Source organism: Pelodiscus sinensis, chromosome 5 (assembly GCF_049634645.1).
Source record: "Pelodiscus sinensis isolate JC-2024 chromosome 5, ASM4963464v1, whole genome shotgun sequence".
Classification (NCBI taxonomy): Eukaryota; Metazoa; Chordata; order Testudines; family Trionychidae; genus Pelodiscus; species Pelodiscus sinensis.
Genome location: NC_134715.1, coordinates 28,308,948 through 28,324,152, shown reverse-complemented (window position 1 = coordinate 28,324,152; position 15,205 = coordinate 28,308,948). Strand labels below are relative to the sequence as shown.

The window sequence follows — 15,205 nt, the reverse complement described above, 5'->3', positions numbered from 1 at the left end:
GTGCAAGACTTAATTCACTGTAGTTCTTATATCTCCCAGCAAGAAGTGGAATAATTCATCAAATAAAAGCTAGCAGTCACCCTTCAAAGAGCAACAACACTAGTAACAGAGACATTTCTAACTGTGGTCACCCCCTTTTTTGTTTTTAAGTAATGGTGTAACCCCTCCATGTGGAAGCTGAGACTGCTACAACCCACACCCTAAAGGAGAGGTACCCAAGTAACAAGGCTTTGTCTTAGATGAGTGGTTCTCAGCCCTTTCCATAACATGACCCCCCCAGAAACCCTCCCTCTCCCATCTAGCTGGGATCTACCCATAGTAGCAATATGGGAAGGGCAGAGTAGTTGCAAACTCCCGTTGATAGCTATTATGATGATTAGCTTTCTTAAATCCTCAGCTCCTGGAGGAAGGCAAATCCCTGGGGATCTCAGCATTCAGTTAAAAAGAGAATAAATTTCTAGTCTGAGGGTTGTAGAGAAAAGCTTGACAATGTGACCAGTGTGTACATTAAAAGCTCACAAACCAGATTAATAGAACTAGTGCTTATTTAAAGAAATCCACATGATCTTTAAGCCAATATCATGAATTTTTGAGGCCATTCTCCTGGTGGGGAATGTCTGGGGCTTGTGGTACTGAATCCCCAGTTGTACCTCACAGGTTAAGAACTACTGCCCTAACTATTGCAGTAGTTCCATTTTTGTCACAATTCTCTGATATTTTAAAAAATAAAAAGCTAGCTTAAAATGACATTTTCATTTTAGCTCCAAAACCATGGTGTCAATCACTGTGTGGAACATGAAAAAAGGGAAAGGGATAAAAAGGTTACCTTTCACGGAGCTTCATTTGCCTGCACAATCCATCTTTCCTCCTGGCACACAAAATACAACAAAGATTCTGAAACTGGTCAGTTGAGAGCAGGTAGGTCCAATGGTGGTGAATTCTCATTTCTAGCTGCCAAATGTGCATCTAAAAACAGCTAATTTTGTTTTAGCAATGTTGGATTTTTTCAACTATACCACTGCTGCAACTGTCAGGGGGATGTACTGTGATTAACAATGGAAAAGAGGCATTGCACAAGACAATCAGCTTTCAAATGTCATCCACACCATTTAAAAACTTACATAGGCCCACCCTACAATTAAACACTTGTAGCTGCTACCCTTTCTGTGAAAGGAGGAAAAAAATCCACCACAATATGATGGCATGTATGCTCTACACTGACCCTGCAACAGCTCAACTGTGTCAAGTGGCCGTAATCATTCAATTAGGCTGCAATCTGGGAGAATTAAGCCTGAGTGAATCTATTGATTCTGACTTGAGGACCCTCTAAACAGTAACCAAGGTGTGGGTCCCAACTATGCTTCTTGGTCCTCCCCTCTCCTCTGAGTTTGCAAGCTTCTCGCTACCCCCCCTCTGAGGGAATATAGTGACATTTAATACTAAATGTCACTATACACCTCCTCTTTCCTCTTCCCACGGGGGACTGAAGATTTATCCTGCCTGTTCCCACACAGGTGAACTTCTCCTAATGAGAAGCATAGTTGGGACCCACACCTTTTTACTGTTTAGAGCAGTGGTCCCCAATGTGGTGCCCGCGGGCGCCATGGCGCCTGCTGGGCTATTTATGTGCACCCACCCAATGATCTGGGCCAGCCCCACCCTTGGTGTGCGGCGCATGCGTGGTGCCGGCCCCTGGCACATGGGCAGCCCCTGCCCCGGCCGGGCATGCAGTGCATGGGCAGTGCCGGCCCCGGGCACACTGCACATGCGTGATGCCAGCCCCGGGCACGTGAGCGGCCTTGAATGCCTGGCGTGTGAGCAGACCCGCCCCCGGGCGCCTGGCAGCCCCGAAAGGTTGGGGACTATTGGTTTAGAGGGTCCTCAAGTCAGAATCAGTAAATGACAGGTTAGGGATCCCCTATCAGCCACTGAGGGATTAGCACCTGGGGAAGTGAAGAGAAGCACTGCCTGAGATTACTGGGGACTTTGAAAGGGAAATCACACAGAGACCTGGCTCAAGGGCTGAGAGAGCCGCAGAGCTAATCCCCAGACTTGCTAGGAAGAGATGCCATCCTGCAAAAAGCAGTGTACCCTGTCATGCATAGTGATATGCTGGAGAATCAGACTGACACCTATGAGTACAAACATTTACAACCAAGACATGCTTGTGTTTGTCTACTGGGCAACATTAAGTATGAAGCCAAAAGTCAAAAGCATTCTAACTAAGACTGTTCCATTAAGAATCAGGTTAATACTGCATTTCTGAAGTAGGCTCTATTTCTGTGCTCTCCCTGACAGAGTCAGTAGCTAGGATGACATGGCTGAAGCATGTATAGCAGTCAAATGTCTCAGATGCTAAGTCCTGAGCCACTTTTCCAACTGCAGTCTCTAGGCTTATGCCCTTCTCCTCAGCTGTTTGCTTTCAAGCTGTCCCCAAAATGCATGCCAAGTGTACATCTCAAAGCTTTGGTGGACATGGAGTGAATGCTTCTGCTGAGAAAAAGCACAAGGCAGATCAAACACTTAAAAGCAAGTAGAGTTAGAAACAACAAATGGTTTTATTCTTCCCTATTCCCAGTTTTTAACAATTTGCTTTCCTTTCCTTTCCTTTATTAGGAAGAGCTTAAGTGACTAGCAGGGCCAGAGTTCCACATTCTCTTTTCATCCATGTGAGCGAAAGGAGCTAAATCCTTGGGTCATCTTACGTGATGAAAGGAGAGGTACAAACAGGGGTTTCCTCTTAATTTCATTAGTTATTGTTTTAAGATAATTTCCTAAAGGTATCTTTAAACAAGTTCCCGACAGAAAATGATACGAGTTCCACAAAATAAGGAGAGCCGTTCAATTTCCATTTACAATTTGCATTTCAAGTGTCTAGTTTTGAAATGCTTGATTTGAATCCCATTTTGCCTTTAAAAGGAAGCTTTACTTTAGACTTGTGAGCCTCATGATGTAATCCAAATCTTAAACTGATTTACTTTTCAGAAGAGACATTTGAACTGTAACAGAATGGCTTTTTGTAGCAGTTATCACTTCAGATTTTGTTTCATCACAATCTCTTGAACACATAATGTTACTTCCAACACGTTCTAGACATGCCTGAGAACAATAAGTCTAAAACCTTACTGGTCCATGTTCACAAACTGGATGTCTAAAGTTAAGTTTAACATACCACATCTTTTTCCCCAGAAGTGCAGCTTTTGATAGTCTGAGTTTCTCCACATTTCTCTGTCTTGACAGGGATTTAAGGAGCTAATTTTAGGCTTTGCAATACACATGAAATACAAGTTGTAACTCCCTCGTCTGGCACCCTTGGGACCAGAGTGGTCCCGAACTAGGGAATTTGCCGGACCAGAAGAGATCAATGCAGCAGGAGCTGTAGCCCGGGGCTCCCCTCCTCCCGCAGTGGCCAGGAACTCCACTGGAATCTGGAGCTTCACTCTGCCCGGAGTCTCTGTGCTCCCCCCAGCACCCTGCTGGGGCTTTGCGCTGCACTGTGCAGCTTTGCTGCTCCCTGGCGGGCTCCATCAAGCAACCCCACTGCCACCGAGGGAGCGCCATGCCCCACTGAATGGCTCTGCTACCACTCATGGGGCTTCATGCTCCTTCCGGAGGCTCTGTGCTCTCCTCCTCAGCACCTACACTATGGCCGGGGGAGGCTCTGTGCTCCCCTGCAGCAGCTGTGCTGCTGCCCTCCCTGCGGTGACAGAGAACTCTGAGAACTCTGCTCTGCTCCTGTCCCTCTCCCCAGAGACAGAGAGCTCTGCATTCTTCCCAGTGATTCAGCTGCCCCACAGTGCTCCGTCAGCCCTCTCATTTGGCAACGCTTCTGGCCCTCTGCCTAATAGCTTATCTCCATGAGTGACAGCATGGATGATGCCGGACCAGGGATGTTGCCGGACCAGGGAAGCCCGGATGAGGGAGTTTCAACAAGTATTACAAAATGCGGACTCAGTCAAACCCAGGGGAAAAGAAAAGTCCAAAACAAGGACTCATTACAGAGAGTGCACTGCCTATACATTTACATAGATGGAACTTGATCTTAAAGAACCCAATTACAGCAGCCTGGTACAAGCAGAGTGAAGCTGCAAAAAGAAAGGAAGTCTTTGAAAAAGTTCCAGCAAAAAAAGCTAGCTTATAGAACTCCCATAAATCTAGAAAAATGTTTACCAGTTTTCTATTCTAGCTGGTTAAAATAAATCCATGTTATTAAGACTTTACATTCTTCAGCACAGGGCCATCTCTGTTATATATTTGTACAGCAGCTAGCACAACGGGGCTTTGATCTATGATTTGAACCCTTAAGTACTACCCCAATAGAAATAATTACTGCTTTAAAACACAATTTTAAGCAGCTTTTTTTCCTGAAGAGTCAGCCATAAATGACAATATAAATGGTTTCAAGAGTAATTTTTAAAACAGAGCCTATAAATATAAATCTGTTTAAGGTATTATTACATCATAATCCAGCTATAACTATGATCTATAGATTAGCATAATTTTAAAAAAGTCAAAACAAAACCAGACAAATCATTTCTACCTCTACATTTGCCAGGATGCAAACAGACTGCCACCCAGTGGATTAGAACCAAGTACATCAATTCAAAGCCAGTGGATTCAATACAGACAATTTTATTTTCCCTAAAATGTGCGCAAGTTATCCTGTTAATATAATTTGTTCAAATACATGAATTCAGTTCTCACTTTTGTCTGCAAGAAAATGTCTTGTGCCTGGAAGAACAGTATCTGCACAAAGGCACAATGTGTGTAAAGATTTCAGAATTACAAGAAAAATTAATCTACCAAATCAGCCCTCAGCACAGAAATTGTTAAGTGGTGTAAACATTCACTTGAGAGACAGATTACAATCAAAATGCACAGAACAGCCTGTGACATTCTAAGAAAGGCTTGGTCAAGCAGCATTCCTAGTGTAGTAGAACAACTGCTGCATGGCGCAGGCTTATTTGGATAGCTTGGCACCCCTCATAGCCTGGAGTTTATTTGTATTTGTAAAATCCTTCACCAGTCTTCTTACCCATCTTCTTCTCTGCTACCAATTTATCCAGTAGGGGGCTAGGAGCAAACAGAGGATTGTTTGGCTCTAATGAATGCCAACCTGGTAGGAGAAAGGAAGTTTCAGTTAAAGGTGATATTTATTATTTACAAAAATGGCAGTCTGCTAGATGTCAGGACACTTCAGTACTCCTCCATGAAATATTCTCATGTGGGTTTCATCTCTCATCTTCAATGCAAGTTCTTTCACTTTAATTAAATATTAGAGCTGTCAGTTAATCACAGTTAACTCACACAATTAACTCAAAAGTAATCATGATATAAAAAATTAAACAATTAATAGAACTGTTAAACAATACCAACTGAAATTTAAATATTTTGGATGTTTTTCTACACTTTCATTTGTATTTTATCCTGTGTTGTAACTGAAATACAAATGTATTTTTATTACAAATATTTGCACAGTAAAAACGATAAAGTATTTTTCAATTAATCTTGTACTAGGGATGTTAGCGTGTAATTGAATAGTTGTGTAACTGCAGGACATTTTAGCAGTTACATGACTATTCGATAGTTCCTGGGGGTGGGACCAGCAGCCAGTGCACTCCAATCCCGCTCCTGGGAAGCCTCATGCCACTCCACATTATGCATGGGGTAGCAAGTGGGAACTGGTCCATGAGGGGAGCCAGTTTAAACACCGGCTTCCTACGTGAACTGGCTCCTCCCTGCCGCCCCACACTACTGCCTCCGATACAGAGCCAGTGGTATGGGGCGGCAGCAGCCCCATCCACAGGGCGTCTGAGTCCCCATGGACAGGGGCTGCTCTGTGGGATGCTACCCTCCCACGCTGCCTCTGATAGAGACAGAGGTGCAGGAGGGGGGCAGGTAGCACTGTGGAGCCAGCACACACGGGGAGCCTGCTTGAAAGCTGGCTCCCCTTGCATATTGGCTCCTGCCTGCCCCCCTCACCCTGTGTGCTCCTGCCTTTTTATCAGAGACAGCAGCATGGGGGTAGAGGGGGAAGGTAGATCCAGTGCTTGTGAAGAGCCAACTTTTAAGCTAGTTTATCATGGGCAATGCTACTGCTCCCTCCCCCCTACTTTGCAAGGGAGGAAGTACATATAGTTGACAAGATTAACTGATAAGGCCAGTTGTCTACATGTTGACATCCCTATTTTATACAATTTCTATATTGCAATCTCTTTGCTCTGGTGCAATTTACAAATGTAGACCATTATTGGTACATAATTGCACTCAAACAAAAAAATGTAAAAACCCAGAGCCTACAAGTCCCCTTAGTTCTATTTCTTGTTCAGCTAATCACTAAGGAATAGGGATGTTAACGTTCCAATGACTACACCATTCGCTGGTAAACCTGGGCTTATTGGTTAATCCTGTGGACTATACACATTCCCCTCCCTTGCTGCCTCTGTATCAGAGGCAGCAAGGGGGAGGAAGTGAGAGACAGTGCCCGGCTTACCTATTCTCCTACCTCTACGCTGCTACCTCTCATTGAGGGTGGAGGGTGAGGGGGGCAGGCAAGAACGGATACGCAGTGCCACCTGCCTCCCCCCAATATGGTGAGGCAGCAGCGTGGGGAGGGTCACAGGGGAGGCTGCCACAAAGCAGCCTCTGTCCGCAGTGGGCTTGGGCTTACCAGGACAGAGACTACTCCGCACCAACAGCCCCTGTCCATGGAGGGGGTCTGAGCTCCCTGCAGACAGAGGTTGCTGCCACCCTGTGCTGCTGCCTCTGCATCAGGGCAGCAGACAGGAGACAGTCTGCATGGGAAGCCAGTTTTTAAACCAGCTCCCTCGCAGACTGGCTCCTGCATATCACCCCATGCTGCTGCCTCTGATGGAGACACAGCAGCATGAGGTGAAAGGGGGCTCCCTGGGAGTGGGGTCAGAGTGGCCCCGCACTTGGGAACTTTGAATAGTCATGTAACTGCTAACATTTGATGCGGTTACATCGCTATTCAATTACACGCTAACATCCCTACTAAGAAAACTGTAGAAAATATTTAAGTAAACGGTATGCTCTTATTGTTTAACATTGCAATTAACTTAGCACTTAATTTTATAATCACTCACTTAATTTTTGACAGCCCTATTAAATGTGTGTTGGATCAGAGAGAGTAAGAATGCCTACTCCTGCTCTAGAGTCAATAAAACGATGGCAGTTCACCAGCATTATCCTCTGGTAGACCTCCTCCGTATTTACCTGCGCCTCCAAAGGTGTGAGCAATCACAGCTCCTGTTGGCACAGATTGCCGTTCCCAGCCAATGGGAGCAGGCCAAGATTTGCCCACTCCTGCTTTCGAGCCTAGTGACTAGGACACTCGTCTGAGATGGCAGATCCCTGTTAAAATCCCTTCACTTGATCAGGGCAGGTCTTGAACTACAGGCCTCCCAGATCCTGGGTGATTTCCCTAACCAATACCCTTAGAAAAGCAAGAGGTCATCCTCTTCCTCCCTCTGCTCAGCTGCTGTGTGTGAACTCTTCTGAGGGGCCTGATGTATGAAACAACATGAACTGCTGAACCTGCCTATCAGGATGAAGTCCCCTACATGTGACTTAGAGGGCCAAACATCTATCTTCCCAATACATGTACTGTTCTGGGACTTAGGTGGGAGATTGGGACCCTACAGAATCTGGAGTGTTCATATCCAGGTGCAGAAGTTTAAGCGCTGAGTGACCTTAGGAACCTACAGAGTGAGGTAGCAACTGATTGGAAGTTTTGTGTATTACAGTGCGCCTATTAACAGGATTTAGAGCCATAAGTACCTTAATGCATTACACCCTAGTTATCTTCTACATATTATTGAAAGGCATTATTATCCCCATGGTCCAAGCAACTGAGATTTTTATATATTATATAAAACAGAAGAGAGACTCCGAGACAAGAGGGAAGGACTAGAAGAGCATGGGTGAAAGGAGGATTTTAATTTGTGCAACATCAGAAAACGTGCAACACTGCTCAGAAGTACTCATGAAAAGAAAGGCAAGTGACTTACTGAAGAGCGTTTCCTGGAAGTGAAATTCTGTTTGAAGCAGACCTTTTTAGACACCAGCAGAATACATCTGAACTGTTTAAACAATTACAGTCAATTTGTCATCAATTGCTCCTTGTTCTCCTACTTCTGATCAAGAAGGCAGAGCCAGCCATTAAACCAGCATCCAACCATTTATCAAAGAGGCTGAGGAGGCCTCCCCCCCCCCACCCCAGACCCCTCATAGCCCCCCCTTCCGATAGTCCGGCATATTTGATAATCCGGCACCCCCTGGGTCCCAAAGGTGCCGGATTATCGAAGTTTACTGTAGTTTGATTTTAAATTTGTTGAGTTTTTCAGCTCCCATTTGGCCCTAACCAGCTCAAACATCCACCCCAACTAGGAGGTGTTTCTGCAAGACAATCTTCTTTGGGGTCTGACGTTTTCTAGCTACTAAGAAACCAAGAGCTTTAGAATTTCATTTTTTGTTGTTCATTTGCACATGATAACACATCATCTTTTTTAAAATGTACACGATTTTCCTCTTAGCACTGTATAAAAATATGGTTTGTAAACCAGTTGGAAAATGGACTGGAGGAAATATTTTCCTAAATGTTACTTCCACTTCATCTCTCTTCTCCGCTTTCTCCCCATTTTTCATTAACGTCTATGGTTTCATTGGGATTATTAACATGTACTGACTCTTCTCTACTGAAAATAAAATCTAAATCAGAAAAATGACCAGTCTCTGTTTCCCCATCAGTAAAATGGGTATGCTTCTATTTCTCTATACTTCACAGAGATGTTTTGAGGATTCAGCTCTTGTTTGAAAAGGGCTCTGAGGATATTAGCACTTGAGTATAGTGTTCAGCAATAAACACTGTAACACTAGACATAGAGTCTGAGTAACAATAAACATGTGACTGGAAACTATCACACATATTTGTTACAGAAGACCATATAATATTTATAGGAGAAATTTATTAAAAGTGGTATGTACATATTTATGCTTCTTGTTTAAGCCTTTACTTTCCATAGTCTGAAGACTTACACTACCAACTCACCAAAGGAGGTCACCTTGACTAACAAGACTAGTTTAAGAGGATCCCCAATGATCACTTTTTTCCTCATAGTATCAAGAAAGGTGTCTGTAAACTGAAGACTCTAACCTCTCTTCCTATTGTTTCCCAGTTACTTTTCTATGCATACTTTATACCCTTCTACAAGACAGACTTCCCCTTACCCCAGCTGAGTTAACTCACTTAACTCTATGGCAACCCTCCAAGATAACTCTCATAATTACCTTGTTAACAACAGCCTGCATTTAGAATTTGTGCATCCTTATCACATATCTCTGCTGAATTGTTATAGCTTTCCCTTATGCTGCTTTATGAACTGACATACTTTCCAGTCAATCTGGCACTCAAAAGCAGCCAACTTATTTTTATAGTGTACAATCCATTTTCCTAATTGTACGACTCAAGTTGCAGTGACCACATTGATTTTAAATCTGTCTCCAAAATAACTATTATAAATCATTTAGTAAAGCTCTTCCAATCAAAACAAAACACTGCTTAGGCTAAAGGGTTTCTTATTCTGCTTCATATATATACACATGCACCATTCTCACTGGAAATTTTAAGTCAGTTTTATAAATTAAAGACCAAGAAGTTTAGGAGGAATTTTGCAGAGTGACTTTATGGGTATCTTTTGGAGCACAATATCTCTCTGCACATTATTGAAAAGGAAGAGTTCAGTAGCTAAACTTCACTTCATGGTTCTCTCAGCCAACACCACATTATGGCCTGGTCTTGGTTAGAAAAGCACCTATGTTCCAGCAGTAGTCTATGTTAAACTGCTCAAAACCTGAGCCATTGCTATATTAGAAGCTGAACACTAGTGCTGCTGTACCATTGATAATAGTTGCTGAAACAAAGGTATTAATTTTTCTAGTACAAACACACCCAAAGGGACCCTCAGAACAACCATAATCACTTGGCATGAACCTTCCCCATGTCACACACACACACACACACACACACACACACACACACACACACACACCTTTGAAAATGATGGTGTGTTGTTATTGATCATTCATCAATCACTATTCCCCCAACCTTTAACTGGCAAAGTCACACTCAATTTAAACTGAAGTGTCAAAATTACAATTTAGCTAAGAAAGAAAGAAAGAAAGAAAGAAAAGATATATACAGTACCATCTATAATATATTTACTGGTATCCAACCCAACATAGTCCAGCAGTTCAAACGGACCCATGGGATAGCCAGCCCCCAGCTTCATAGCAACATCAATATCTTCCTTTGATGCATCTCCTAGAGAAAATATTGACAGTTTGATGAACAAAGAAGATTCGGAATCCATTTGCCATAGTTTTTAAATAATTAACACTGTTAGTTCATGCTGACACAGCTCATTACAGTAATATTTGCAGGTTCACTAAAACTGGGATAGCACACAGTATATATATTACGGAATCAAGTGTTGTGTTTGGTCTGGTTATCAGCAGAAATATAAAACTGTAAATATTAAGCAGTATACAGAACAGTGCTATCATCCTAAATGGCATACTTTCAAGGACAGATTAAGGCTAAATAGAGAGACACAGAGCAAAGTAGTGAGAAAAACCCAGAAACCAATAAGCCTATAACATGGGCCAGGCAGGAAATATTAGAAAGAAGAGTCAAGTCTGGGCCTCTCCCATACTAAGTTTGTGAGTTTAATTCCTATTTTCCTGCATCCTAATTATATTGCCCTATTTCAGTAGACACTTTTATACTGAGGATCATGATACAAAAGACCCCTTCACCCAGAGAACACTAGCAAGAAAAGAAGAGCTATTTTAACTATTGTTAAAGTTGTTTGAAACCTTGAAAACAAAAGTTGCACTTGATTATTTTTAAGTTTTCATAATCTTGCTTTTAGCCGATGTGTTTCAGACTTTCTAAAAATATACAGACATGTCATTAATAAATTTCAAAACACATATTTTCTAGACATTTACATAATGTGAATCTGAAAAATAATTTCACATGGTTTAAAAAAAATAAATGAACCCTCCCCCCAGAATAGAACCCATCCACATAGAGATAAGATACAGAGAAAGATGTCAGTCTGGATAGCTTACACAAAGCTTTTTGGAGTCAAAGGGAATTTTTGGACTGACTTCCAGGAACTTTGGCTCAAACCCCAAATGATTGAGGGTATGTCTACATGGCACACTTATTTCAAAATAAGCTATTCCGGAATAGTTATTTTGAAATAGCTTATTTTGAAATAGCATGTTCACACTACAGGGAAACCTCAAAATTAGTTTAAGGCAGGCTCTCTTAATGTGGATACATTATCTTGATTTAGAGCCCCAGGAAGCACAGAGAAGAAATTACTTAGAATGGCCCTAGTGAGGAGCTAATTCAAAATAGCAGCAGTGGAGTGTCCACGCTGCAAGCTATTTTGAGATAGCTATTTAGGAAGAGGAGTTACTCCTCGTGGAATGAGGTTTACAGACATCGGGAGAAGCTGCCTGTCATTTCAATATTATTTTGAAATAACGGAATTGCTGTGTAGATGCTCACATTGTTATTTTGAAATAATGCTAGTTATTCCAAAATAACACTGCAGTGTAGATGCACCCTCAATATTAAGCCTCAAAGGGCCCAATTCTGTGAAGTGTCAAGTGCCCTCAGCTCCCACTAAGGTCAATCAGAATTGAGAGTGCTCAGCAGCTTGTAGGATTCAAAAAAACCCTGTAGTATAGACACACCCTTACAGACTAATTTGGCTACTCCTCTGAAGCCTTTTATTTAAGCATGAGCTCTTCAACTTCCAATCTGCTTCTGAAGCAGCTGTTTTTAAGGTTCTCTTTTCCCTTTCTGCGGTTGAAAAGTTCTTTTGTACTCTTTTTTTTAAGATTTATGTTGAAATGTTTGGGACCTGCCTTTTGCTTTTGAAAAATGGTAAAAACTAGCCTGCACATTTCACTGATGGGAACCCATTTTTTATACTGCTTAATTTCAACATGATTTAAACTACTGGGCCTAACGCATCACAGCTGAAAGGATGCAACTCAGCTGAAGTTGATGGAACTGTACCAATTCACAATAGCAACAGATTTGGTTCTCTCTCTTTGCTATAGAAGACATCTTTAGATGCTTGACCACATATAGACATTAACTAATTGCAGTTATGTCCCCAGGAAACAAAGACAGAATATATTAGAAGAACAACAGTACAGGTTGGACCTCCCAGCACTCTCGGGATCTGACCAGTTCCAGATGAGGGATTTTGCTAGGCCAGGTGAGGTCATTTCTGGGTCCACTGCCACCAGCCTCTTCCAGCCCTGGCCAGACTACTGGCCTCTCAGCCAGCTCCCTTCTCTTCCTGGCTGCTGCTGCCCTGACAGCTCCCACTGCCTTATCAGGCAGCCCCGCCACCTCCGCTAACCAGGCTCTCGCTGCCGAGCCCAGCATCCCTGCCACCTCTGTGCACATCGGGTTCTTGCTGCCATGCTGGGAACTCAGTGCAGCACCCGGCTCCTTCTGTTGCGCTGCACCTCAGCCTCTGTGCGCTGGGCTCTCGCAGCCCTACTGGCCAGCCCCACTATTGCGGGTGGGACTTCCATTGCTAGGCAGCCTGCTGGCGCATGTTGGGTTCCTGCTGCCCTACCAGCCTGCAGGGCTCTCAATGCTAGCTCTTCGCTGGGACTCTCCGGTCCTGGAACACCTACAGTCCTGCCGGACCAAGAATGTTGCTGGACCAGAGAATCCCAGTTAAGAGTGTTTCAACCTGTACCCAAAAAGCTGAGCATGAAATGTGTAGTCAGAGCTACCCGACTAGAGAATTCCACGCAAGTGAAACTAATTTCCTGGGTTTTTTTGTTTTTTCAGTAAAAAGAGTACAATAAGAAGTTTCCTATAATAATCTTAATAATAATGCATCAATTTAAATAAGTACCTACACAGTTTCTTTAGAGGAATAAGCCTAATCAACATCTGATATCCTGAAATTTTTTATCAGGTACAATACCTATTTGAATCAATGGGCACTTTGGCAGTGTCTAAGGACTTCTATTACTGATCCTATAAAATCAAAATTTCAATGATTATTATTGTCAAGAAATATCCTAAATTCTCGGCCAAGGGCAGTTGGAAGCCATGCTCTTTTTCTAACTAGACTTAATTCACTACAATGACGATCGACACAAGAGGGATGGATGAGATACAAATTTAACATGCTCCAACAGAGTATTTGAATTAGAATGTGACCTTCAGATCTTCAGGCTTTAATGCAATTTCAACCAACCAATGATTTAAAGTTCATTAGTAAATTTTAAACAAGAATGAAATCCTTGTATTTTTTGATCAAACAAAACAAAGCTGAAATCAAAATGATGCTTTTGTTTAGTTGATTTTATTATAAAATCTTTGTCCAATTTTTGCTATATATAAAAATATGTTGTCTCCCTATCTACATAAAATGACATCCATCATTCAGCAATGGCATCTCCTTAACACATTAGAACACCCAACATAATATATTCCAAATTGTGATATTTTACTAAAGGAAAAATGGTCCCTCTCCACCCGACTCCTTTGCCTTTCAAGTCACTGTAATTCACTCTATTCTCCTTTCCACGATGTAATTAAGTGCATTTGTTGATGGATAAGCAAGTAGCACAAGTTTAATTTTCCCCTGGAGATCAAACCACTTCCATGAGTTATGCAGGAGAACTTTTAATATTTAAAACATATTTGCTGGAATCCTGGTAATGGAGTGCTTTCATCTGTAAGAAAATGTTTTCAAAAACAAAACTTTGGAAAGACATTCTTAATAGCATGCAGTGATGAACTGAATGCCTGAAAAAAGACCACTTACAGAAAGCTCTGGTCTATGCCATAGAGATTAGATCAAACGCAAGGCAGCTTATATCAAGCTATGGAAGCGTCTATACTAGATTTTGCTCTTGCCAATGTAACTGCCCCACTACACTGACTCAATTCTGCATCCATGTGTGGCATGGTCGATGTACTTAGGTCAACACAGTGTCAGTGTAAACCCTGCATTGTTTATGTCAACTGTTACTGGCCTTCAGGAACCATCCCACCATGCCCCATACCAACAGTGCAATTGATACAAGTGCTCCTGGTGAGCATGTGCGCTGCTGATATAAGGAACAAAGTGTAGACCGGGGCTGGGGAACCTTTTTCGGGTCAGGGGCCACTGACCAAAAGAAAAATCTGTCAGGGGCCACACACAAGTGAGAAGCAAAAAACAAACCCTCACTGATGTGGCCCCCAACAGAGAAGAAAGACACTCCCCACCTTCTCCTCACATCCCAGAGCCTAGGGGGGCCCAGGCTAGTAGATTTGTGTGTTCCGGCCCCATTGGCGCACCAGTGCAGGCTCCCCAATGCTGGGTGGAAGGCTGGATCCAAGAAGCCGGAGGTCGCTTCTGGCCCTTGGGCCTTAGGTTTCCCACCCCTGGTGTAGACACACACAAACAATATAATTACTGTAGTGGCTGTACACCAGCATAAGTTAGATCAACTTCATTTTCTAGTGTAACACATGGTCTCTGTAACTTGCACTTTATCCACTTACATTATAGCTTATTTTCTTAAAAAAAAAATAAAAAAAAAAAAAGTTTAGGTTTTTAAGATTACCTGAGATTAGTTAAAAGATTCAGGATTCCTTCCCTTCCCAATACTAATGCAAAAGAGACTAGCACAAAAACAGGAGCTTCCAAAGCAACAAAGGCTAGTTAATGTGAGACAATGGTACTGAGGTTCTGTCCACACTGCCAAACCTAAGTCAGTCAGCATAATACCCTAACAAAGACGCAGCCTATACCAACAGGAATTTTTCTGTTGGTATGGGAACAACAGGTACCTACACTGAGAATTTTGTCAGCATAGTTATGTCAGTCAGGGGTTTGTTTTTTTTCATATCCTTAACCACTGTAGCTAGGCAGATATAACTTTCAATAACGGAAAACCTGAGGCACTTGTGTGTCCAAGATGTCTGAAAATGGGTTTTACTAGAAGAGGAGTTCTCTCAGAATAGTTATTAGCTTCAGGTGAGAATTGAGGAGGGAATAGCTTAGTGGTTTGAGCATTGACCTGCTAAACCCATGGTTGTGAGTTCAATCCTTGCAGAGGCCATTTAGGGATTTGGTGCAAA

At 42.5% G+C, this 15,205-nt stretch overlaps 1 protein-coding gene across 2 annotated transcripts in view; it reads right to left on the bottom strand.

Moving 5' to 3' along the window:
• Positions 1 to 4,616: 4,616 nt before the first annotated feature.
• Positions 4,617 to 15,205, bottom strand: part of HADH (hydroxyacyl-CoA dehydrogenase) — a 44,127-nt gene continuing 33,538 nt past the window's right edge. Inside the window, exons 7-9 of one of the 2 annotated variants that reach the window (XM_075929706.1) lie at positions 10,226 to 10,342; positions 8,031 to 8,102; positions 4,617 to 5,116 (exon numbers count right to left, since the gene is read on the bottom strand). In XM_075929706.1, the coding sequence (XP_075785821.1) occupies positions 8,077 to 8,102; positions 10,226 to 10,342 (143 nt within the window). In that variant the 3' untranslated portion in view covers positions 4,617 to 5,116; positions 8,031 to 8,076. The remainder of the gene's footprint in view (positions 5,117 to 8,030; positions 8,103 to 10,225; positions 10,343 to 15,205) is intronic. The other variant, XM_075929705.1, reaches the window with a different exon arrangement.